This window comes from Anabrus simplex, chromosome 5 (genome assembly GCF_040414725.1).
Source record: "Anabrus simplex isolate iqAnaSimp1 chromosome 5, ASM4041472v1, whole genome shotgun sequence".
Lineage (NCBI taxonomy): Eukaryota > Metazoa > Arthropoda > Insecta > Orthoptera > Tettigoniidae > Anabrus > Anabrus simplex.
Window position 1 is genome coordinate 422,877,464 of NC_090269.1, and position 26,784 is coordinate 422,904,247.

The 26,784-nt window shown below is 38.9% G+C and overlaps 1 protein-coding gene across 1 annotated transcript in view; it reads right to left on the reverse strand.

The window, feature by feature from the left end:
* Positions 1-2,325: 2,325 nt before the first annotated feature.
* LOC136874194 (protein yellow) overlaps positions 2,326-26,784 on the reverse strand; it is a 128,428-nt gene continuing 103,969 nt past the window's right edge. The window contains exons 3-5 of the mRNA XM_068227961.1: positions 16,083-16,223; positions 12,913-13,118; positions 2,326-2,867 (exon numbers count right to left, since the gene is read on the reverse strand). Of these exons, the coding sequence (XP_068084062.1) occupies positions 2,675-2,867; positions 12,913-13,118; positions 16,083-16,223 (540 nt within the window). The 3' untranslated portion in view covers positions 2,326-2,674. The remainder of the gene's footprint in view (positions 2,868-12,912; positions 13,119-16,082; positions 16,224-26,784) is intronic.

Consider the following 26,784-nt stretch of genomic DNA (forward strand, 5'->3'; position numbering starts at 1 on the left):
TGATGGTCAACATTTCGTGCGCATAATTAAATAGATACATTAGGAATGCTGATCACTGAGACTCACGTTTTCAAACATCACCTACCTCGTATCTTTATTGTTGTGATAATTCAGCCTCCAGTCAATGAATGATTGGCCACGAGTGGCTTTGCCACATACAGTACTGAACTCGTTGCCAACACGGTCTCTATATACAAAATGTCCGCCCCATAACAATTGCACCAACGAGACGTTGTTATGTTCCCGTACCTACGCCCTTAGGATCATTTCCAATGAAGTCTACCTCGGACATTATTCATTTGCTTTTCTAGAAGGAGCTCTTCCGCTGTTTTGTGTTACGTTTATTTCTCAACTCATACAGTAGTATGTACTGCACACTAAAACCAATGACAGTTATAGCTTTCGTTATGTTCCTTTCAAGGCAAAGTACTTATTTTATTCCTTTTAAACACGTCAACCCTCCTTGTCCTGTCATGATTTCGCCTGTCGTACACACTTTGCAAACCCATCACATGTTTGCGAGGTGACATGCCTGGTATCCATTCTGTGGCTGAACTCACTCCCAGGAAACTGCTTGCGCGTCAATATGTCCTTGCCCGACTTCATGCCGTCTGATGCGGCATGCAAAACTGCGCATGCTGTTCTTATTTATATCTCAAAAAGTAATTGTCTGATTTTGAAAATACTTACGTATTTGAACTTGTACGCAGTTGAACTTTTAGACCAGCTGTATGAATGTATGCCATTCCATTTTAAAATATGGAGTTAAAATCAATATCTCGGTTATTAATCACCCCATGAGACTAAGTAGCAAGTTATTTTACAAGACCCTGGGTATTTAAAGATTAAAAAAAAAAAATTGTTCCGTATTGAGAAGTATCACAGTTAAAATTGAAATAATAAATAAAGAGGTTCAATCTATTCAATACAAAAGAATAAGAAATGCAGTGATTACATTCTTATTTAATAATAAGTAGAAGTGGTACCGGTTTTGACCGTTGTCCAGGTCATCATTTCCTAATTTAGCGATCTTAATCTTAAGGCCCATGTAAGAGAAGGCTTTTTGTTTAGCTTGGTTAGCTTGTGCATTTAAAGATAAAAATTATTATTTATTATTTATTATTTCAAACTGTGATACTTTTCAATACGGAACCATGACATTTTTATCTTTAAATGCACAAGCTAACCAAGCTAAACAGAAAGCCTTCTCTTACATGGGCCTTAAGATCAAGATCGCTAAATTAGGAAATGATGACCTGGACTAGGGTCGAAACCAGTACCACTTCTACTTATTATTAAATAAGAATGTAATCGCTGCATTTCTTATTCTTTTGTATTGAATAGGTTGAACCTCTTTATTTATTATTTCAATTTTAACTAAGACCCTGGGTACCATTTACGAATATGAAAACAGAATGCCGATATCTTTAATGGTTTAGAAGTTATTTCTGTGTAACATGTTAGGTGAATAACCCTATATATATATATATATATAAAACTCAGGTTCAACTGTTATTTATGAAGGGCAATATTCTACTAATTTCCAAGTTCTTCAAAATCATTTAAGAAAATACTTTTTTATTTTTATTTAACAGTTTGCTTTATGTTGCCCTGACACAGATAGGTCTTATGGCAACGATGGGATAGGAAAGGCCTAGGAGTGGGAAGGAAGCAGCCGTGGCCTTAATTAAGGTACATCCCCAGCATTTGCCTGGTGTGAAATGGGAAACCACGGAAAACCATCTTCAGGGCTGTCGACAGTGGGGTTCAAACCCATTATCTCCCGGATGCAAGCTCACTGCTGCGCGCCCCTAACCACACAGCCAACTCGCCCGGTTAAGAATAGACTAGGTAAACAACTGATAGGGAATCTGACACCTGGGCAACAACACTAAATGCAGAAGATTGATTGATCGATCGATCGATCATAGCAGAATGAAGTGGAATTTCTTCCAGCTCGTTGTGACACTTTTTTTTTTTTTCAACACTGACAATTACATGATAGCAAAATCCACTTGAGCTGGATACACAAGGGAGAGGTTGACCCAAAATTCTCAATAAAATTCACAGATATAAGGGGTTCCACTGTGTCCACGATATATCAGTTTTATATTAGGATATCGCATATTATATGCTGCTTACTATTGCTGAGTGCTTGGTTTAAGAGTTGCTAGCTGCTACTAGTTAAAGTATTACAATGATTTAGGTATTTTCTGGTATCATGTGCAAGGTCCATGGAAGAAGAAGTAATTAAGGAAGATATGGAAAGATTCCTAAGCATAAGTATGGACCTAAAAATTATACTTAAATAAATTAAACAGTTAATAGCATTGATTATAAATCAATTTCTTATTTTGTAAATAATTACATACAGTACAGTAACTTAATATGCAGCTCATACATTTTTGTGGTACTGCTATTTTTTCATTAATAGAACTGTGAGATATGTCACACTGTCTAAGTGTCCATGGAAGGCAGCTTGTACCCCAGTCACATCTGTCGTCTCACGATTTGACAAATGTTTGTAATTTGCACATCACTCTAAACGTTAAATTGCTGGGCGTACTGTAATCCTGAGCTGTTGCACAGACCTCTCAATAACTTGTACATGACGAGACTGCTATGCAGCAGTAAATATGAACACAGAAGCTACACATGTTTACACAGTAGACAGTCATTGTTGCACTGCAAGCACCAGTAGTAGCAGTGTCATGCTAAACATGCTCCATGTTGCTATGTCTGCCCCATTCCGGCACAGAGGAAGATCTTCTGCGCCAAATCGATCTTCAATCTTTGGCTCAGGGCCGTTGTAGTTAGATGAGCAGATAGTATCTTTGGTGGCATCATCTACAGGGGCAGTCAGGATTCTGGAAAGAGATAAAATCATTTAATATATTGTATACTAATATTAGAAATGAACGAACAAGTGTCAAATCAAGAAATACATAGAGAGAAATGGGGGCATGAAAAGGAACATCTTAATAGAATAAACACAATGGGAAAGAGAATAAGATACACCATACACTTAGAAAAAACACAACTGGCACTTCTTCATCACTGACCAGTTGAGTTTGTTTTCTCCGTTTGTGTTTGTCCTATGTTCCTAAAATGTAACAAAAACTTTCCAATCTGTCAGACACACAAAAATTTCAATATAAATTATAACACTGCAAACATACCTGCAAAAATATACACACTATTATACAAAGAATGACATGTTTCGTTCTACAAGAACATCCTCAGATTCTCTCAAATCACTTAAATCACATGTATATATGTACAGTATTGTTTACGTTTCATAAACGTGTCAATGATAAGAGAGTTAGGTGATAATATGACAAGTCATCATCATCACCATCATCATCATCATCATTTCCCTTTGTCCAGCTGTAGCCGGGTAGGGGCAAAAATGATACCTCTCCACTTTCCTCAGTCCTTCCACCACTCCTCCTCCAACACTGTGTCCCAGTCCAAGTTTCTTTCTATAATACTGCGTTAGATTGTATCCTTCCATCTCAATCGTGGTCGTCCACGGCCTCTCCTTTCTTGCATTTTCATTTCCATCACTTTTTTTGGCATACTTTCATCACTCATTCGCTTTACGTGCCCAAACCATCTTAATTGGCTCCTCTCTATTCTATCATTCATTTTTTCCACTCCTATTTCTTCCCAGATTTTCTCATTCTTTACTTTGTCTCTTCTACTCTTCTGTATCATACTCCTCAAGAACTTCATTTCGGCTGCTTGTATTCGACTCTCGTCCTTCTTTGTCATTGTCCAAGTTTCTGCTCCGTAAGTTGTTTTTAATACATCTTGTACATAGTATCCTTTGCTTCCATTGGCACATTTTTGTCCCATAACATGTTTCTTACGCTATGATAGAAACAACTTCCAGCTTGAATCTTCTTACTAATCTCAGCATCCAGTCAAGCATTCTCCATTAATTCACTCCCCAGGTATTTGAACGTTTCCACTACTTCCAGGGGCTTGTCTGCAAGTCTAATGTGACCTTTCCCTTCTTTCTCCCCTCTAGTCATAACAAGAGTTTTACTCTTTTCTACATTTATTTTCAATCCACATTCTTTGATCTTCCCATTCACCACGTTCAACTGTTCTTAAACCTTCCCGTCGTCTTCTCCCCAAATCACAATATCATCTGCAAATAATAACATGTTCATTTCTCTTCCTCCATATGCTGCTTTTGCTGTTCTCATGATGTCATCCATTACTATCGTAAACAGGATTGGTGATAGAACACTTCCCTGTCTCAGCCCACTAGTTATTTTGAACCAAATTGTCCTGCCACCTTTTCAATGCCTTTTCAATGTCAATGCCAATGTCAATGAATGTCATCACCATATCATTCCCATACTCCCAATGCTTTTCCATTAGTTGTCTCATAATGAAAATGGGCTCTATTGTTGACCTTCCACTTCTGAAACCAAACTGATTTTCCTGTATCTGATTCTCAACCCTCAACCTTATTCTACTTTCCAGTATCCTTTCCATTATCTTAGCAAAATGGGATATTAGAGTAATTCCCCTGTAGTTCTTCAAAACTTTCTTATCGCCTTTCTTGAAAATTGGGATGATTATTACTTTTTGCCAATCCTCAGGGACCTCCTTATTCTCCCAGACATTCCTGAGAACCCGATATGTCCACTGCAGGCCTACAGCACCAACTGCCTTTATCATCTCCACTGAAATTTCATCTCTTCCAGCACTTTTTCCATTCTTCATATTTCTTACTGCCATTTCAATTTCATTCATTGTAATTTCTTTATCCATTTCTTCGTCAACTAATTGCCTTTCCTGGTCGTCCACTGAATGACTGAATATGAAAATGCTCCCCTCACTCCGTCTCTACTTCCCCATCCCCTCCCCATGGATTATAACTCGGAGAAGGAATTAACCTGTTCTCCCCTCTCCAGTAGGAAGGATCCACAACGGTTCACTCACTCCTCCCTTGCTTCGCCTCCCCTCTCTGTCAAGCAGTATGTTATGCCCAAAACTTTCCACTAGTCTTTCCATGACCACAGTCGTGAGTCCTGAGACTAAGCTTTGGCAGTCTAGATAAGTATAGAAGTATTTTAATTATGATAATACGGTGATGGTTGAATACTTATACAATTATTATATGTTTATACACTAGTCATATTATCACTTAACTCTCTATCATTGACACATTTACGAAACGTAAACAATACTGTACATCAGTGGCGGCTGGTGGTTAAAAAGTTCTGTGGTGCACAATTTTTACCAATGATATAATATGATTACAGGCTGATTTTCAAATTTAGATACATCAACAATACTTTTCTATTCTTCTTCTTCTTCTTCTTCTTCTTCTTTTATGACCACATAGGATCACTTTAGTCAGTCCGTCGTTCAGGTCTCTTTGAAGGGATTGTTCGGGCTTTGCAGTCCTCCCAGTACTTCTTCAGACGCTCCGATCTTCGTGCCCTTTCCTCAGTTGAAAATGTGCGTGTTGTTGGTTTGTTTTGTGTAAGGGTAAAGCGGAGGTTTGTATTCTTGAGTTTTGTATTCAATTTTATCTTATTTTTGGTGTCTTCTGTTGTAAGGCCTATTTCCTTCAGATCCTCTCTTACTTCTCTGATCCATTTACATCCTGTTGTGGTATTTTTTGAGACGAGATTATGTTGTACTAGTTGTTTCAGAAGTCTCGAGTCCTGCATCCTCATGATATGTCCAAAGAATCCCAGTCTCCTCTTACGCATAGTATCTGTAATGGGTTCTAGCTCTTTGTACACGACTTTGTTAGGTATTAACCGCCACTGTCCATCTTTCTGATATTTTTTGTTGATACAGGTTCTTCCAATCCTCCTTTCAATTTTCTGAAGTCTGTCAGTCTTTGATTGTTTATTCAGGTAAAAGAGTGTTTCTGCTGCATATGTAGCTTCTGGTTTTATAACTGTGTTGTAGTGTTTTATTTTTGTATTTATTGATAGACATTTCTTTTTGTAGATATCCCATGTTAATTTTTGTGCTTTAGCTAATCTATTTGTTCTTACTTGGATTGAGATTTTTTCATTTAAGTTATGTGTTATTACTTCTCCAAGATATTTAAACTGAGTTACTATTTTGATTTTATTACCATTTATGGTGACTTCTTTTAGCTGTGTTGGTTTTTGGGGCATAATTTCTGTTTTTTCAAATGATATTTTGAGGCCAATTTTATTTGCAATGTTTTGAAGTTCTGATATCTGGGTTTTTGCTTCTTTTATGTCCACTGCTAGTAATGCTAAATCGTCAGCAAAACCCAGGCAATTTGTTTTGATTTTTCGGCCAATCTTTATTTTGGGGGGGACATTTTCTAAACCATTCCCTCATTACCATTTCTAGAGCACAGTTAAATAATAGTGGTGAGAGCCCATCTCCCTGCCGTAGTCCAGTTTTAATTTCAAATGTCTCTGATGTTTCACCCCTAAACTTCACTTTTGACTTGGTATTGGTGAGAGTCAATTTTATCATGTTTATTAATTTGGGGTGTAGTCCAAGGTGTCTTAAAATTTTAAACAGAGATTCTCTATGGATGCAATCATAAGCTTTCTTGAAATCTACAAATGTTATCACCATATCTCTGTTTCTTCTCCTGTTATAGTCCATTATCAACTTAAGACTCATGATCTGATCAGGACAGCTCCTCCAGGGTCTGAAACCTCCTTGATATTCTCCTAGTTCTTTCTCAAGTTGTAAACTTATCCTATTAAGGATGATTATTGAAAATATTTTGTATGTTATGTCTAGGAGAGAGATTCCCCTGTAGTTATTAGGGTCGGTTTTGTCCCCTTTTTTGTGCAGAGGATGAATGAGGGCTGTTGTCCAGTGTTCTGGTAGTTCTTCTTTAATCCAGATAGAGACAAGTTGTTGATGGAGGGCAACTTTTGCTGAGGTTCCTGCATATTTCCAGATTTCCGCAAAGGTCTGATCTTCTCCTGGCGCTTTGTAGTTTTTTAATTTATTCAGAGCTTGGTAGACTTCCTTTATTGTGGGGGGATTGATGTTTTCTGGTGATGTTTTTATCGGGGTGTTGGTGTCCAAATGAAGGAGTTCTGTAGGTTCCTCACAATTTAAAAGCTTGTTGAAATGTTTAGCCAGAATTTCTGCATTGTCTTTATTGTTATGGGCCAGCTTACCATCTTCATCCTTCATCAGTAGGGTCGGGGGTTCATATTTTTGGAGCTGCTTTCTGAAGGTTTTGTAGTAGTCCCTTGATTTAGTTTTACTGAACTGTTCTTCAATTAACTGCAGGGCGTCCTTATGATGTTGTCTTTTTATTCTTCTTAAGACTTGGGTAGTTTCTTTTCTCTGTTTTACTAGCTTTTGATAGGATATTTCTGTCTTTTGGGACTGATGTAATAGCCATGCCTGATGTCTTTTCTCCACTGTTTCATCACATTCACTGTTCCACCATTGGTGTTTTTTACGTGGTTTAATTGGAGCTAGGTCTTCTGCAATTTGTTTAAGGTTGTGTACTAAGTCTTCAAGTTTGTCTGTGATTTTTATTTTTTCAGTTGCTTTCTGGTAATTTTTGTTGTTGATTAGCTGGGTAGGATCTATTTTTCTTTTAGTTTTAAGGGCTTGCTTTTGTTGTCTCCTCTGGGGAGTGAGTTTAATTTTAATTTTAACTACGTAGTGATCTGAACCTGTGTCTATTCCTCGGAGGACTTTGACGTTATAGATCTCTTTGTGGTGGTATTTGTCCATGCAGACGTGGTCCAGTTGCCATTCTCCTTTAGTGTAGTCAGGGTGTTTCCATGTTTTGAGTTTTTGAGGTTTCCTCTTAAAACATGTAGATTTTGAGATTAAATTATGGTTTCTACACAGGTCAACTAGTCTCTCTCCATTTTTATTTGTTTTCTTGTGTGCTGGCCATTTTCCGATGATGTCACGGTATTTTCCTTCTCTGCCTAGTTGAGCGTTGAAGTCGCCTATTAATAATTTTATATGGTGTTTGGGGATGTTATCTATGGTCTGGTCCAATAGGTCCCAAAATTCTCCTGTTTCCTCCTGGTCTTTTGAGGAGTTGTTTTTATCATTAGTGGGAGCATGGGCATTTATTATAGTATAGATTTTATTAGATGCCTTTAAGGTGAGCGTTGAGAGTCGTGGAGACTGTGATCTGAATTCTTGAACTGAGTTCATTATTTTAAGGCTGACCAAAAATCCTGTTCCAAATTGTGGGACATTCTTCATCACTCTCTTCCCGGGTATACCTTTATAAAGTCTGTACCCTTGAGATTCCAAGGCATCCTGGTCAGTGTTTCTAATTTCCTGTAATCCCATGATAAGAATTTTGTGTTGGTCCATTATGTCGGTGATCACTTTTAGTTTACCGGTTTGCATGAGTGAGTTTATGTTGTGTGTAGAGAAGTATGTTATCTGCTTTGGTTTGATTCTTGATTTTGTCTCATTCGTGTATGTAGTACTGGGGTATTTCCGTGCCTCCGACTTCACGGTATCTTTCAGGTGGCAGCCCACCGTATCCGAATGCTGCCTTCTCTGAACTCTTGGTTCAGCCGGTGGAGTATTCCTTAAAAGACCTTCCATGGTTGACTGTCAAGGTGTCACCTGTGTGGGACTAGGTCCCGAATTACAACTCTGGATGTGATCCAGTGAGGTGATAATGAGGCCGCTCCTCTGGAGTACAGACGCCTTGTGCAGCCGCCCCTAACCTGGAGAACAGACGCTGCATAATGGATTCCAGTGGCATTTCCTCCACTGTGGGGACCATCACCCCACCCAAAGGGGCTCATTCGCCCGAAGCCGTTGGCCCCCTTAGGGAGTCAGGTTATTTCCCGCCGCCCAACACTCGGCGTTGGCAATTTTACAGCTGGGTGCCAGACCAGCAAACCCTCCTCCTTTCTCATTCCGGACTTGGGACCGGACAAACATTTTACATTTTTATTTTCAGGAATATTACTACAACGCATCAACATTTTTTCATTTAAAAACTCTTTTACCATATTGAAATGAAACGCTTTGAGGTAGCCTAATTCCGGTATTGAAAAAATATCCTTTTGTAATGTATCTGGTTTCGAAATTAAACGTCGCGTGGGCCTACCCATTTGTTTCACCTCGGATTTTTGCTCGGCAGTCCTTTGCGGAAACGGCCTAGACTGCACCGAATTCATGATCTGGAAAAACACCAGTAACTGATAAAAATGCACAATAATAAAAACACACATGCTGACACGAATGTTTACAAAATGTAATCAATAAGCTACTTAGCTTGTACGCACATAACAAAGCTCACGACTATACTGAAAGAAATGGCGGTGTTTATTTTCAAATTTAGAGCCATTAGTTATATATCCAGCCACGGCCGACTTGATGCGTCGCTCTAGCCAGGACGAATAGCTCCAGCTAGCTCCTTACCGAGCGCAGCGAGGGATCCAACCGGGCGTGATCCCGCAGATGAACTTCCATCCGGTGTCGCTAGATGACACTCCTGTTCTATAACAGAATCTCACATTGAGCAGCAACGGTCTCTAGCGACTTTGCTAGTAGTTGATTACATAGGAGCACGGCCGATTTGATGCTTCGCTCTAGCTATATCCTTAGCGCAGCGAGGGATCCAGTCGGCCGTGGTAGGAGGAGCCAGGTTGATAAACCTCCATTTAAGCAATGTATAAGAAGCCACGCCTATCTTTTCCTCTCCCCGCGCATCCCTGTAGCAGCCCAAAAGCACACTTCTAGCAGCCCCGCGCACCCCTCGAGCAGACTAGATTTTCATCCTACCTCAGGTTGACTTCCCGCTGCAAACTTTGCGGCTCCTGCAGTGAACATCTAAGAGTACCGGCTTGTAAAGTATCCTGTAGTCAATATTTGCTCTTTCAAGTTCTTGAAAGGTCTATCTTGTTGAATGAAAATGCAGTAGTTGAGTAATCCAAGTTATGAAACTTTACCTAAAATAAACAAAAAAATTGAATGGGGGTAGCGCAAACCTGCAACCTTATGGAGAAACCGCCCCTGCTGTACATGTATACATGTGATTTAAGTGATTTGAGAGAATCTGAGGATGTTCTTGTAGAACGAAACATGTCATTCTTTGTATAACAGTGTATAAGTAAGTAAGGTAAGGGTTATTCTGCCCGAAGGCAGGTCCGAACCGCCGCAGAGGTGTTCCTGAGCCGGAGTTTACGTGCCGTAGGGTGGCCAGTTCCTTTCTGCTCCTCCATTCCCTTACCCCGCACCAACAGCGCGTGGCAACCCACCCAACTCCTGACCACGCCCAATGTTGCTTAACTTTGGAGATCTCACGGGATCCGGTGCTTCAACACGGCTACGGCCGTTGGCAACAGTGTATATATTTTTGCAGGTACGTTGGTAGTGTTATAATTTATATTCAAATTTTTGTATGTTTGACAGACTGAAAAGTTTTTAAGTTACATTTTACTAAGGTGAAACTGGAAGGTATGGCTTCCTTCTTAACAAATTACAGTTCCTAAGACATCTCCAACAACAATAACACAGAGTAATGGAGTTCTACAAGGTGATTCCCTAAGCACCAACTTATTCAACGTTCCACTGGCAGACACCACAGAGATCACCCTTGACACTTCTGTTGCGATTACAAAATGTAATGGACAAACTTGAGGACTATGCCACCAAAAATAGCTTAGAAATGAACTAAAACAAGACAGTCCAAATGGTATTCTGAAAAGCAGGAAGAATCACGGCGAGTGAAAGACTTCAGTGTGGAAAGGAGGACCTGGAAGTTGTGAGCTCGTTTTAATATTTGAGCATCACACTTCAAGTTCAGCAGCCATCAGAAGTAGATACAACATCATGTAACCCACGAGTCTCTCCTTAAACATGGCCATGACTATTTTATGCTAACATTCTAACATACAGGTTGGAACTCATTTGAGAACATTTAACAGAATCTGACCTAAGAGTCATCGAATATGTTAAGGCTAAATTTTTAAAAGAACACTGGAATTTCCAAGACATCACTCTCAAGACCGGCATATCTACTAGATTTAGAGATGTTTTTACTGCGAAACCTAAGAATCAGAATGCAGCTTCCATCTATTAAGCAGCAACGAGAGCTTCTCCAAGCTAGACAGAAGAAACAAGACAACATCGACCCAGACTTTTACTCGACAGATGCCATGCTTAGTTGTAACTGGTCTGGACCAAACAACGATACAAGGAGTGCTCTAAATAGGTTGGTGATATACAGCTTCCATCGTAAGCTATGACTCGGCAGGGCTATCATGAACCATCTATACAGTGTGTATGTGTGTTGTGTTAAGGTCTGTGTGACTGCTACCAATTCAGCAAATACACTAAATGAGAAAAATTCTTTATAGATATTGTAAAACTTAAAATTAATGCAAATTTTAGCACTGTTTATTTTAATAAAATAAAATAATTAAAGTTTGCTTAATTCTGAATTAACCGAACTATGCAAAGAAAATTTGGTGTTACAGAGACATTACGTTAGACATTGGCAAAATCAAAAAGAGTTCTTATTAGTTGCAGAAAGTTCATATTGTGCATTTCGAGGACCAGAAGTTGGAAAATATCTGGACAGAACTTATTTTACCGACTGGGTCTTTGCTGCCATTGACAATGCAAAACCAGAGGAATCCGAACCAGATACCAGTGACGGCAGTGATAAAATTTAACAAGGCGAGGGAAAAAATTGAGAACAAGTGCCATAATGCAGGATCCGCTTTGGACCAAGTGCAGGTGATAAAACACTAAAAGGCGAACATATTTTACTTAAACGTGTCAGGTCAGCAACCTAATAATTTCCAAAAAATTGATAAATCCTCCGATTCCAATACATTGCTTATATACTTTGAGAGTGACAGCACAGTCAGATGGAGCGGTAGCTGAGTGGTCACCGTACTTGTCTATGAACCTCGACGACTTGAGCTTGAGTCTCATTATAGCTATATTTTTTTGTATAAAATGAATGATTATTTTGAGGGAATGTGAAGATAAAAATGTGAATAAAAATATTAGGTGAACTGCAGTGAACTTTATTTTCTACCTAAAATTTTTATTTTATATATATGTATATAGAGAGAGAGATCCAGCAGTAATTGTGAGAACGTTCAGGACTGTATTGATTTCAGGTAGAAAATAAAGTGTACTGCAGTTTGCATAATATTTTTGTTCCATGTTTATCTTTACGTTCCCTCAAATATGAATTTATTTGTTCAAGAAATATAGCTGCGATGAGACTCTAACTCACGCCTTTAAAGTTTGCAGACAAGTACAGTGACCACTAGGCATCCACGCCTGTTGACTGCAATGTAACTCTCCAAATATATATGCGTTGCATTGGAAATGGGGGATTCATCAATTTTTCGGAAATTATTAAGTTGAGGACCTGACATGTTTAAGTAAAATTTGTTCACCTTTTAGCGGTCTATCACCTCCATTTTGTCTGGAGCGGATCCTGCTTGAAAGCGTTTTGACCTAAACCCTTACGCACGAGTTACTGTTGAGTGTCCCCCCACAGATACATTGAAGCTCATTGAAATCGGTTGGCCGCGGGGATTGGCCTGTCCTTGTAAGATAAGACTTTTTTAATAATCCATTAATCCATTTAAATTACTGTAATAGACTTTCAATGATCCCTTCAAGACGACAAACTTTTTGTGGTAAAAAGAAATAGGTCCCGTAGGTTACAGAGCATTGCCTGAGTACTGTTGATGCTTTTAAGTTCTTGACCATTTTTAAAGGCGTATATGCCTATATAAATACAAATTTCTTGCAATAAAGTGCATTTTTATAATAACACAAGTACTGTATCATGTAGTTTTTCTCTCACCTAATTTACACACCATTATTTCAAAGCCTTTAAGTGCAAAAATTAATCAATTAAACAGAACATATTAGTAAAGTATTAGTGAACATTTGAGATCTTACCGAAAGTTGACATCATTGGGATCTAATTTGCCAAACATGAACATAGGCAAGCGATCAGTCAAGACCCACAGATTTCTCTTGCGGTCCACCTTAACGTCGTTAGGGAAGATGAGGGTTACATTATTCTTGTCCACCAGACCAATGGTCTGAGGAAGGTACTGTGGCCTTGTGCGGGAATTCCAGCATGTTATGGAGTCTGTGTTGACCTGAAACATGCATTAAAAGATATTCATTCATATAGCTTCCAAAAATTGTTCAGTTATATAATTATTGTGAAGTATGTCAACAGAGTAAGAACTGTCAAGTGATTTCTTAACACTAACAATTATCTATGTACAATAATTACGAACACTTTATAAATGAACAATTCTCTCTCTCTCTCTCTCTCTCTCTCTCTCTCTAGTCATCAGCCATTAGGCTGGTTGGCAGCAGCTCTCCATTCTTTACATTTCTCTGCTTTCCTTCTTAGTTTATAGTAGGAATCACATCTCTTGTCATCTAATATTTGTGTCATGAACTCTAATCTTGGTTGTCCTCTATAATTTTTCCCTCTATAGAACCCTCTATTATTTTCTTCAATAACCCATCATGTCTAAGTATATGGCCTATTAGATGATCCTGCCATCTTTTTATTTGTGTCATAAAACATCTTCTCTCTCCTGCTCTTCTAAACACCTATTTTTTGTGACCATTTCTCTTCAACTACTTTTCATTAATCTCCTATACCACCAAGCTTCAAATTCAAGTAGTCTCTTTCCCCCCCCCGCTTTCACCTAATGTCCTAGTTTCACTTCCACATAAAGCAATACTCCATACATAGGTCTTCCTCACATTACAACTTACGATTTTTTCTGTAAACAGGTACTTCTTTTTCTTAAAAGCATTCTTAGCTTGTTCAATCCTACTCAATATCTCACAAGAACTTTTATGTTAACATTAAAACAGCATTTACAAATTAACTTACAAAAGATAGACAAAAATCTGTAAAGAAGAAGGTATACATCAACATACATTTTAAAGCTATTTACAAGTTAGTAAGATACATTACCAGCATTTTTGCATGTATTCTTTAGTATTTACTCAGCTGGAGAATTTTTAATGTTGTGGTGAATGAGCTGATAGGACCACTATATGAGGTCTGTCTAAAAAGTACGGTGAATGAGCGGATATCGCAATGGCAACGTGTGACAACACTGCGTGAATAGAGAGACATCTCGGGAAGCATTGTATAGTATCTGAACATGAGGAGCTGAAGCAGGTTTGTCTACTGCAGCCATTTGAACGTAGTGCGTGTGAAGACTCGTTGTCATGGTGCAATGGGGCAACGCATAAACATCAAGTTTTGTTACAAATTATAACGGAAATAGAGATGCATACAATGTTGGTGCAAGTCTATGGAACAGAAACATAAAAACTGTGTTTACGATTGGTTCAAACGCTTTCAGCATGGACAGAAAACTCTTAATGATGTGCCACATTCTCAAGTATCCACGATATTGCCTGTAGCTGGTGCCTGCAAACCTCTGTTTTGTTTTCTCACCTCATGCGAATCCTGACATACCAAACATCCACAGACGTATTGTGAGATCAGTCCTTCGATCGATCCCAAACAAACTCGAGTTACTGTTGAGTATCCCCCAAAAGGTACATTGAAGCTCATTTAAATCAGTTGGACGCAGGGTCTGACCTCTCCTTGTAAGAACTGTAAGTGAATGCTGCACTGGAGACAATGATAAGTTTCAATCTGTTGGAAACTCTAGCCTATTTTCAATTTCTTCTTGGTATCTTGTTCATTATGGCTTTGGTAATTAGATATCTTTGTAAAACAAAAAAATTCTGACAACTCTAAAAAGTTGTTTTTTCTTAGTACGGGTCATCCATTGCCTTCTTCAGTTTATAAATAGTCTTAATACAGCAGTTAAGGTTCAAACTTATGTCTTCTACATGCTACCATTTTGAAATGTTAGCAGCTGTTAAGAGGTTTAACACAGGGCTGCTGCCATGTTAATTTAACACAACTATTAACAATTAGTTAGGGTTAACATTCTTGTTGAGACGACCATTTTGTTAAATTATATGTTAAGTCTCTTTAACAGCAGTGTTAACACTTAACATTCATTGAAGAGACTGGGCCAGAGTGTCCCTTCCTGTAGCGACACTCATTCACGCACAGGCTCACTCACCGACAGAACACAACTGAATTCTCCACTCCTACAGAACTGAACTGAACCTCCGCTGGCAAGTCATGCGTCTTATATAGCAAGATGACTCTTCGAGAGACTTCAGATGCTAGAAGCCTGTGGATGCCCCTGGATACGGAAGTCTCCCAGTTCAACAGTTCTCGTACTTTCTTTACCCCCTTAAGACTTCCAGTGTCCTAGTGGCATATGGCAGTAACGGCAGCAGTGTCTGACCAATTCGTGCCTGACTCACCCCTGGCTGGTTGTCCGTAGTAGGAAGAGGGTGGTGACATGCGTGCGATTGGAGCTGGCTAGGTTCCCCCGCAATCCCCTAGCTCGACACTGAAATGGTGGATACAATGGCTTTCCATGCCACAATATTTTGTATAAGCAGTCAGTTTAAATAACTATAAAATCATAATCTTTGCTCGTTTTTTATATGAAGCCATGTGTCATAGGCTGATATAAGTGAAGGAAAAATTTTTTTTACAACTTGGAGGGTGGATCATAGCCTCCGAAACGCATTGTGAAGTGAATTCCAACTGTCTGGTAACAATGCTTTTATTGTTACTCAGCAGCTTCCATACTGTCACAGCCATAAATCCATACCTGAAAGGCAAAAGTGCCTATGTCCATTTTTTGTGATTCTGAGTTACGGCCAGTTTTGTGTTCATTATAATCTAACACATTTGTGTAATAAAGGCGGTTGTCCTGTTGCCATTCCCTGCAACATAAAGGCAGTAGTCCAGAGTGCTTTTAGGAACGAAAGGGCACTTTTGGAACATTCTTAACAAAATGGACATATGCCCTTTTGCTTCTCATGTTCGAAAATAAGATCGAGTCTTCGGTGGAATCAACAGTTTGTTCTGGCCTGTGACAAGAGAGATAATAAAATAGTGCATCAAGAAATAACAACAGGCAGATCTCAGTACCAGAAGATCTAATTGAGACAAAATGCCCAGAGAACTTTGACAAGAAGGAAAGAATTACCTGAGTGTAGAAGATGATGCCTGAATCCTCATCCATGAAGGACGCACAGGACTGAGTGTTAGGTCCTCTGGTGCCCAACAGGTGGTACTCGTGGTAGCTGGATGATGCTCTTGTCTCATTGTGTAGAATCTCAGTTGACACCTGGAATCACAGGAACACTTTAGAGACTTAGCTTTGTACAAATTCTGATATTTTTTTGTATAAATTTGTATCATCAGCTACCATTGCTGCAATTTTTTAAATGACACGTAAATACAGGGTGTTCCCAAACATGTGGGAAGTAATAGAAGTGAGGAAAATAAGCCCCAAAACAATACAAAATCTCCCTATGAACATAATCCCTACGGTCAATCATTTACAAGGTAAGTCTGTTTTGGTTTTTAGCTGTAATGAGAAGAGAGTTCGTATTTAGGATAAGTTGGGAGTCAAGCTGCCGTTATGGATACTTCAGTACTTCGCCAGCATGTGGAACAAGGTTGCCATTGATGCCTGGAGTGTTCGAATATGTCCGACAATGCATGCATTCGAGCGTATGTTGGACGTTTTGAGCCCTTCACTGGATGAGTCTTGTTAACTTGTCCTATCCGTGTGCTGACTGAAACATTAAACACTGTCACCTTAATGTGTTCACATCTTGAATTAAAACGTAAAAAGATGTGTTAAACATCGTTATACCAAACTTCACCCATATCACACACTTTAGACATGAAAAATACACTGGTGTTAATTCAGTAACACATAATATACAAGTTGGTATAAGTTAAAATCTTGATTTTTTTTTTTTTTACAGTTGTCTGTATTAGGTCTTAAAAGAAATAAGTTCAACTTTCTTTTAGCTGAAGGTTGTAGTTCCATTGTATTATGCTGTTCAAGAGGGAGAACTTCTCTTAAAAAGTATTTATAAAGTGAAAGACAGAGGTTGGTTCAAAAGATGTTAAAATTAGAAGGAGTACACTTGCTGGTCTTATGTTTGGCTCAAGGCAACATACAAGCTGACCAGAGTAACATAATAACATAAGACTGGCAAAGATACTCCTTCTAACATTTTCTGAACCAAACTCAGCATTTTTTACTAATCTTTTTACATTTGAATTCAAGATGCATGCACATTAAGGTGACAATGTTTAATGTTTCAGTCGGCACATGGACAGGACAAGTTAACAAGACTCATCCAATGTCTTTCAAAGTATATTAATATATATCCTTGTTCTATTTTTGATTGAGACTGTGTCCCTATGAGGACAAAACATGTACCAATAATTTAATGTTATTCTGAAGGGAATAACTGTGATTTGATTTGTAAAGGAGAAATTCTCCTAAAAGTACTATAACACTTACTCAGGTTGACAATACGGGCATAAAAATGAAATTAATTTCTTGTAACAAATTAAGAACGCCTGTAACTTGTGATGGATCAGCTGTAGGGCTTATGCTCACAGGCACTTTTTGTGTTGTTTTGGGGTGTATCCTATCCACCCCCAGTTACTCCTCACATGTTTGGAAACACACTTTATAGTTTGTTTCGATGAATATCACCCAGAATTTTTTTTTTCCAACCCTTGTCCTGTTTCTTTATGGGGTCACGTATGAGGTGAAATGAATCCGTCGTGGCGGTTTTTATGACTGGATGCCCTTCCTGACATTAACTTAATCAGAGGAGTTAATGAGATGAAATGAATGACGTGATATATGATACTAGGAAGGGAGATGGTGAAACCCGCTGTCGGCCTACTCCTGTCAAACGTCTCCATCCGACGGGCTAATCACCATCAACAGCCCTCACTCCATATGAGCACTGTGGAGAGGTTTGCAATTTAATCCAGGCTTTTGGCACGCAATCTAGTATTTATAAATTGTATACCACCACCTCCCCTACCATGCCGGCCAACATTCTGATGGTGAAATTTTTTCGACTGACGTTACTCAAACCGGCTAACCATGGTACCAGACCATATAGACTTCAACGCCTTAACGATCATGGCCAGCAGGTGGACTTTTAATGAATATCAGCCAGAATATGAAGTATAATGTCTGCCTCTGTCGTGTAGTGGTTAGTGTGATTAACTGTTACCTCTGGATGCCCAGGTTCGATTCCCAGCACTGCCACGAAATTTGAAAAGTGGTACGAGGGCTGGAACAGGGTTCACTCAGCCTAGCGACGTCAAATGAGTAGAAGAGGTGTTTGATTTTCACCTCAGCCATCCTCGAAGTGGTTTTCCGTGGTTTCCCACTCCTCCTTAAGGCAAATGTTGGGATGGTACCTATCTTAAGGACACGGCCACTTCCTTCTCTCTTCCTTGTCTATCCCTTCCCATCTTCCCATCCCCCTACGAGGCCCCTGTTCAGCATAGCAGGTGAGGCAACCTGGGCGAGGTACTGGTACTCCTCCTCAGTTGTATCCCCGACCCAAATTTCACGCTCCAGGCGGTAGAGGTGGGATCCCCTGCTGAGTCTGAAGGAAACACCAAACCTGAAGGGTAAACAGATTAAGACAGAAAGAATATGAAGTATAATACTACACAATTTCTATTATTAGTCATTTTCATAATGTAATTTATCGAACATTGTCCTTACAATGATGTATCAAAATAATGAGAGTATAATGATAATAATAATATTTCTTGAGTCAAACCAAGAACTTTGTTATTATTATTATTATTATTACTAGCTGATGTACCCGTGCTTCGCTATGGGATTCTCAGTAAAACTGTCTTTGAGGTTTTCATAACTACAGTTAACTTAGCCCATTACAAAAACGTCAGTAGGAATGTAGGGATTAAAAGCAATGTTATCATATAAAATACTCGCTCAAATGAAAAGCCGCACATTTTCTCACTTTCAACGAACAGTACTATGATACCGATCTAACGGTCCAAAGTTCCAGTGCTGGAATGACCAGGCCGCAGACAGCCATGAACACTCTTCTGCCATTTTTCCGTTAAATATACACACTTCTCATTCCAATCAGTGCCTCAGGGTAGGGATTGAATAGCTCAAATGCTATGATGAACCAGTTTGTTACGTACATGGGCGCCCGCAGGATCTTTTCCAAGGGGGGGCACATTAACAGTTTGCTTGAATATAAATACCAATATAACGTCAGCAACATTAAATTGTTTACAGAAATTTGCGAATATAACAGATGCTCGATGACTGTCAGTAAGTTCAGTTTATGAAATAATCTGGTATGATATTAAACAACTGAACATAAACTTTTTAGAATTCCAGGGGGGGGGGGCAAGCGCCCCCCTTGCCCCCCCTTGCGGGCGCCCATGGTTACGTACCAGTAGTATCAGAAAATTTATTAACCAGAGGAATGTCATGCTTAAGGAGAAGGTTATTTAACTCCCCAGCTACTTCCCGGCAATATTCAGGCAGGCTGTTATACTCGGTATGACCGAGCGAGTTGGCCGTGCGGTTAGGGGCGCGCAGCTGTGAGTTTGCATCCGGGAGGTAATGGGTTCGAAAACCACTGTCGACAGCCCTGAAGATGGTTTTCTGTGGTCTCCCATTTTCATGGCTGTACCATGATTAACGCTAGAGCAGCTTCTTTTCCACTCCTAGCCCTTCCTATCCCATCGTCGCCATAATACCTATCTGTGTCAGTGCGACGTAAAGCAAATTTTAAAAAAAATACTCGGTATACAGCAGTAATCCCATCTATCGGACATGACTGGCAACAGAAGACACAAAGCACATCACAACAAACAATGGTCAATGTAATGTTATTGTTGTTCAATGTTATGAGCTTTCTGTATTGTAGGTCTTCACATTTAGTTTTCTTTCGAATCTGTGATATTAGAGCGTCTTACGAAATTATTTATAGCATAGACTGTAGTTCCTTATTCCCCGACTTTACATAACGATTTTCATTAAATTCTGTTTACCCATTTTCTCTTGACTTGGAGCTAATATGGACTTAGCATCAAAAATCCAAATTCATGAATATCCCTGTTATCATAGCCAGTACGGTAAAAATGTATAAGACATAAATGATCGGAAATGTAATACTATATAACTTACGGTAAGTAATGCCGTATTTGTCGATAGGACCGCTAATAACACAAATATCTGAGAATTAAACTTTAGGCATTCTAAACTACCATTTCACTTAGTGTGAAAGAAATCATTTATAGCGTAGATTGTAGCGACTTATTTCCTGAATTTGTATAGGCCTACTGATTTTCATTAAGATAGGACCACTAATAACATAAAAATTTGAGAATTTAAATTTAGGCCTTCCCTAAACTACCATTTATTTCAGCGTGAATAAGATTATTTATGATCTAGATTGTAGCTACTTATTTCCCTAATTTGCATACCGATTTTCATTAAGATAGGGCCACTAATAACATAAAATTTGAGGATTTAAATTTAGGCCTTCCCCTAAACCACCATTTATTTCAGCGTGAATAAGATTAGTTATAGCGTAGATTGTAGCGACTTATTTCCTGACTTTGCATACTGATTTTCATTAAGATAAGACCACTAATAACATAAAAATTTGATAATTTAAGTTTAGGCCTTCCCCTAAACTACCATTTCTCTCAGCGTGAATAAAATTACTTATGGCCTAGATTGTAGCGGCTTATTCCCGGACACTACATACCGATTTTCATTAAATTCTCTTCTCTTTCTCGTGATGCGTATACAGACAGACAGACAGACAGACAGAAATTACGGAAAATTAAAAAGTGCATTTCCTTGTTACTATGGACACGACCGATACAGAAATACCATCCTTTTTAAATTCTGAGCAATGTACAGACAAAACTCTTATATATATACTAGCTGATGTACCCGTGCTTCGCTACGGAATTCTAAATTTTATACAGAATTCTAGGTTAGGTAGTGTAAACGTTGTGAGCAAGATTGTATTCAGTTGCATAGCTCTTAACGTTGCCCTGAAACACGACGGGCAAGTCACCAACGCCTTTTCTCATATCAAGACTGGGTTAGGGAATTTTCATTGTAATGGTAGGCCACCTTGCCTACCGTCAGTCACAATCAGGTTGGGGAGTTTTCATTATAATGGACACTCACTCTCCGCCTGCCTTTATAGATTCTCAGAAAGACTCTCTTAGTGGTTTTCCCAACTGAAATTAACATGGGTCATTACAATGACGTCGGTAGGAATGGCGCGATTAAAAGCAATGCCTTCATATGAAATACTCGATCAAATGAAAAACCACACATGTTTTCACTTTTAACGAACAGTACTATGCTGCCGAACTAACAGTCCAAAGCTACAGAGCTGGAATGACCAAGACGCAGACATCCGTGATCCATGAACAATCTTCGTCCTTTTTTCGGTGTGTGTGTGTGTGTGTGTGTGTTTTTTCAAATAGTGGATAGTTCCAGGGCAAAAACTATGCCCGTTTACTTATCGGCTTCCTGGGAGTACCCGATGAGTCGGAAAATCTCAATTCACTACACTGGCGGGGGAAAGAACTATCTGACGTGGAGGCAATTTTTCCTCCAAGCCAGAGAAGAAACCACATCTTCACTGCTAATTTGGAATAAAATGAATGTACCGTAGATTTAATGAAAGTGAAGAGGAAGACGTAAGAAACGGCTCTTTTCAAGGTTGAATTTTGAGTTATTTAGTGAATTGTGGTACTATAATTTGGAACAGGGCTAAATTGTAATTCCAGACCAGTTCATACTACTACTCCTACTACTACTAACTGAGCCTCAGACTGAAGTGCGCACACTGCTCATTCAAAACAGCGCGTCAGAGTAGGTATCGAATAGCTGGCATACTATGGTGAACCAGTGTGTTACGTACCAGCAGTATCAGAAAATGTATGAACCAGAGGATTGGCATGCTAAAGAAGAAAGTTATCTAACTCCTCAGCTATTTCCCGCCAATATTCTGTTAGGCTGTTATACTCGGTACGCAGCAGTAATCCCATCTATCGGAGTTGAATGTCAGCATAAGAGACAAAGAACATTACAACAAACAACGGTCAGTGTAATGTCATTGTTGAATCTATGTTACGCGCTTTCGATATTGTAGGCCGTCACATTATTAATATTGTCTTCTGGTTCTGAAATACCACTCTTATCATAGTCGGTACGGTAAAACTGAATAAAACATAAATTATCGGAAATTATATTCTCTATAACTTTTGTTATGTAGTACTTTTCCATAGGACCAAGAACATAGCTATTTCAAAATTAAATTTAGGTGCCTTCCCCTAAACTACCATTTCACCCAGGGTGAATAACATTGTTTATAGCTTAAACTGTAGTTTCTTATTCCCCGACTCTATATACCGATTTTCATTAAATTCTGTTTACCCAGTTTGTCGGGGCTCGGCGTTGATATCGACTTAGCAACAAAAATCCAAATCCATGAATATCTCTGTTATCATAGCCGGTACGGTAAAAATGCATAAGACGTAAATGATCAGAAATTTAATTCTACGTAACTTTAGTTATGTATATTTATCGATATGACCACTAATAATATAAATATTTGAGAATTTAATTTTAGGGCTTCCCCTAAACTATCATTTCACTCAGCGTGAATAAAATAATTTATAGCCTAGATTGTAGCGGCTCACCCCCCGACTCTACATACCGATTTTTATTAAATTCTCTTCAGCCGTTGTCTCGTGATGCGTGTACATACATACAGACAGACAGACAGACAGACAGACAGACAGACAGACAGACAGACAGACAGACAGACAGACAGAAATTACGGAAAAGTAAAAATTGCATTTTCTTGTTACTGTGGACATGACCGATACAAAAATACCATTCTTTTCAAATTCTGAGCAATCACAGACAAAACTCTTATTTTATATATATAGATTAAGATTATTATTGTTATTATCTTACACTCTTCTTTACGTCACACTGACACAGATAGGTCATTATGCGACAATGGGATAGGAAAGGGCTAGGAGTGGGAAGGAAGCGAATGTGGCCGTATTTAATGCAAGCTCACAGCTGCGTGACCCTAACCGCACGGCCAACTCGCTAGGTACTGCAAATAGTATTCAAGTTTTTAGGCAGTCGGTGAATTAAGAGTACTTTGTGGAAATTTTGCCCTTTTTTTCATTGATTTATTTTGTATATTTGTCTCACAAAGTAGAAAATGAGTAGTTACGTGCTATGTTATAGTGTAGATACCTTTACTAAGTGTAATAAAATTATTTTCAATAAAAGACAATCAGTGTTCGTGGTAAAGAACGAAATAAAAAATGGGGCATTGTAAAATTTTGCGCGACCACTAGTTGCCTCTTTGGACCAATCTATGGTATTCTTGGCCTCCTGATCCCAAGATATCGGGTTCAAACCTGGCTGAGATAGTCGATTTTTGAAGGGCAGAAATAAGTCCATGCGACACTCCATGTCGAATGATGTTGGCATGTAAAAGATCTCTGGTGATACATCTGGTGTTCATCTGAGGAAATTCATTAAAACTCAGCCACAGACGCCCCAGAGAGACTTGGTTTATTCTGTCATCTAGTACGCCTAGAGTAAAACGGAATGTCAAAATTGACAAGCAGACAGCTAGATGGCGTCAAATTGAAATGTCTGCGTACGGTAGCTGAGGCCATACGGTGATGATGATGATGATGATGATGATTATTATTATTATTATTATTATTATTATTATTATTATTATTATTATTATTATTATTATTATTATTATTATTATTATTATTATTATTATTATTATTATTATTATTATTATTATTATTATTATTATTATTATTATTCGCGTGACTACTAACGTTAAAAAGCAGACACAACTCCTGGAGAGTTATGGGTATGCATAAGTCTATCTATAGCCGATTTCCGATATATAAAGTTTTGTCTGTACAATGCTCAGAATTAAAAAATAATGGTATGGTATTTCTGTATTAATGGTGTCCACAGTAACAAGAAAAAGCACCTCTTAATTCTCCGTCATCTGTGTGTTTATGTATGTATGTATGTATGTATGTATGTATGTATGTATCCGCATCACGAGAAAATGGCTGAAGAGAATTTAATAAAAATCGGTAGGCCTATGTGAAGTCAGGAATAAGGCACTACAATCTAGGCTATAAATAATTTTATTCACATGGAATGAAATGGTAGTTTAGGGGAAGGCCTTAAATTTAATTCTCACTGTCGGTAGCCCTGAAGGTTTGCCGTGGTTTCTCATTTTCACACCAGACAAATGCTGGCGCTGTGCCTTAATTACAGCCACGGCCACTTCCTTCCCTATTCCATTGTCGCCATAAGACCCATCGATGTCGGTGCGATGCAAACAATGGCTTTAGAAATGTCTGTGGATGTAAGGAGAAATTGAAGGAACTTACTAGGAAATTGAATAATAATAATAATGTTATTTGTTTTACGTCCCACTAACTACTTTTTAAGGTCTTCGGAGACGCCGAGGTGCCGGAATTTAGTCCCGCAGGAGTTATTTTACGTGCCAGTAAATCTACCGACACGAGGCTGTCGTATTTGAGCACCTTCAAATACCACCGGACTGAGCCAGGATCGAACCTGCCAAGTTGGGGTTAGAAGGCCAGCGCCTTAACCGTCTGAGCCACTCAGCCCGGCACTAGGAAATTGAATCTAGCAAAGAGGTCAGCTAAGGATAACATAGTGGCAAGCATAATTGGTAGTCGTACAAATTTTAGTGAAAAATGGAAGCGTTTGTATAACTACTTTAAGGCAGAAACAGGTTCCAAGAAGGACATTCCAGGAATCATTGATGAACAAGGGGAGTGTGTATGTGATGATCTTCAAAAGGCAGAAGTATTCAGTCAACAGTATGTAAAGATTGTTGGTTACAAGGATAATGTCCAGGCAGAGGAGGTGTAGACTATAGGCCTAAGTAATTCTATTCACACCAAGTGAGTAGGCCGTGCGGTTTAGGGCGCGGAGCTGTGAAATTGCATCCTGGAGATAGTGGGTTGGAATCCCACTGTCGGCAACCCTGAAGATGGTTTTCCGTGGTATCCCAATTTCACATCAGGCAAATGCTGGGGCTGTACCTTCATTAAGGCCACGGCGACTTCCTTCCCACTCCTAGTCCATTCCTATCCCATCGTCGCCATCGACCTGTCTGTGTCGGTGCGACGTAAAGCCACTAGCAAAAAAAAAAAAAAAAAAAAAAAAGTTATTCAGGCTGGTTGAAATGGTACCTAACTCCACAATTATGTGCTGTAATTTGTCGATATTTATCAGATTGTAGTATTAAGTTATGGGTTATGACTCTTTTCAACCACGTAGATTTTTAATTGTGTGCTCTCTTACTTTGTAAATACCTGCCGCATGGTCTTCCGAGGTCGAACGCCGTTAGTAAAATATAAACTATCGGTCCAGCAATGAAAGAAGGAAGGACTCCCCTATACACTACCAGGTGTGTGCATAAATTTTTTCCGGTTTTGTGGTAAAGAAAACACTTAATTTTCAAGGGAAAATAATTTTTTGTTTATTCAAAGTATTGGCCGTCGGCTTTTACACACTTCGCCCTTCTTTCAGGTAAGTTGTAACTACCATGCGAGAAAATGCTTGTTTTTTTGCGGCAAACCATTCGTCGAGTCATTTTGCAAGTTCCTTGAAATTGCTGAAGTGCTGCTCTGCGAGCGCGTGCCCTAATGATGCGAAGAGGTGATAGATGGCACCAGGTCGGGGTGCAGAAGGGTGTCCCATCCAAGCGATTACAAGGTATCACTGGCAGTGTTGCCAACTCAGCGGATTTTCCGTCAAATTTGGAGGACTTTAAAACGGAACAGCGGATAAATGTTCCATTTAGCGGATGACGGATTTTCAAACTTCTTTTAGCGATTTTCAGCGGTAACAATATCAACTTTCATCACCAGGAGAGAGAAAAAAATAGAACTTAGTACGGCATAATAGTCTACTTATTCCTGTTGTATTGAACTTATGCTGCATACTACCACACGTTTACTAGACCAGCTCTGGCCCACAGCCTCAGCCAGTATTTGTTACAATCGTTACTGTCTTGATGAGCCGGGTAGTGTCGTGTTTGATAGCATGTTTCTTTTGACATCAGGTTCTTTTTTGGTACGTCGAAAGAAAAGGTTAAAAACTAGTCAGATATTTCGTAAAGAGTAGTTAAATAATTAAACTTTAAAAGACTGTTTGAGCTTCCCAGTAATGTCAAATACGGAAGGTGCGTCTATTGGCAATGCAATATAAATGCGAAATTGTTTGACATTAATTATTTCCGCATTTATCAAAAACAATGAAAACAGCAATCAAAGTGAAAACACTTTCAAAATAGATTTGAAAATTTCCGTATGGTCTTTGCTGCTGTAAACTGCCAGCATATTATTTGAAAAAGAGTAGTATCGTGTGGCTTCATATGAAACCACATGACCTCAACTTAGCACATCTGCTTCAGAGCATATAGTACGCGGAGGAGAAGATGATGAACTCCTGTTCTGAAACTGGTGAGTGTTGAGTTAATCTCTTTTATTAAATCAGCTGGTATATGCTATTTTGTTTCAGTTCGAAATTTAGCGGAATTTACCGGATTTTCAACTAAAATATAGCGGAGAAAACATTCATGGGTTGGCAACACTGTATCACTGGTTTTGCTGTGTGAGACGGCCCAAATCGTGTAACAAAATCACTTTGCCATGTCTTCTATCTAGCCCATTCCGGTCGTCTTTCGATCAATTCGCGATTTAAATTAATCGTTTGTTGGCGATAGCGTTGT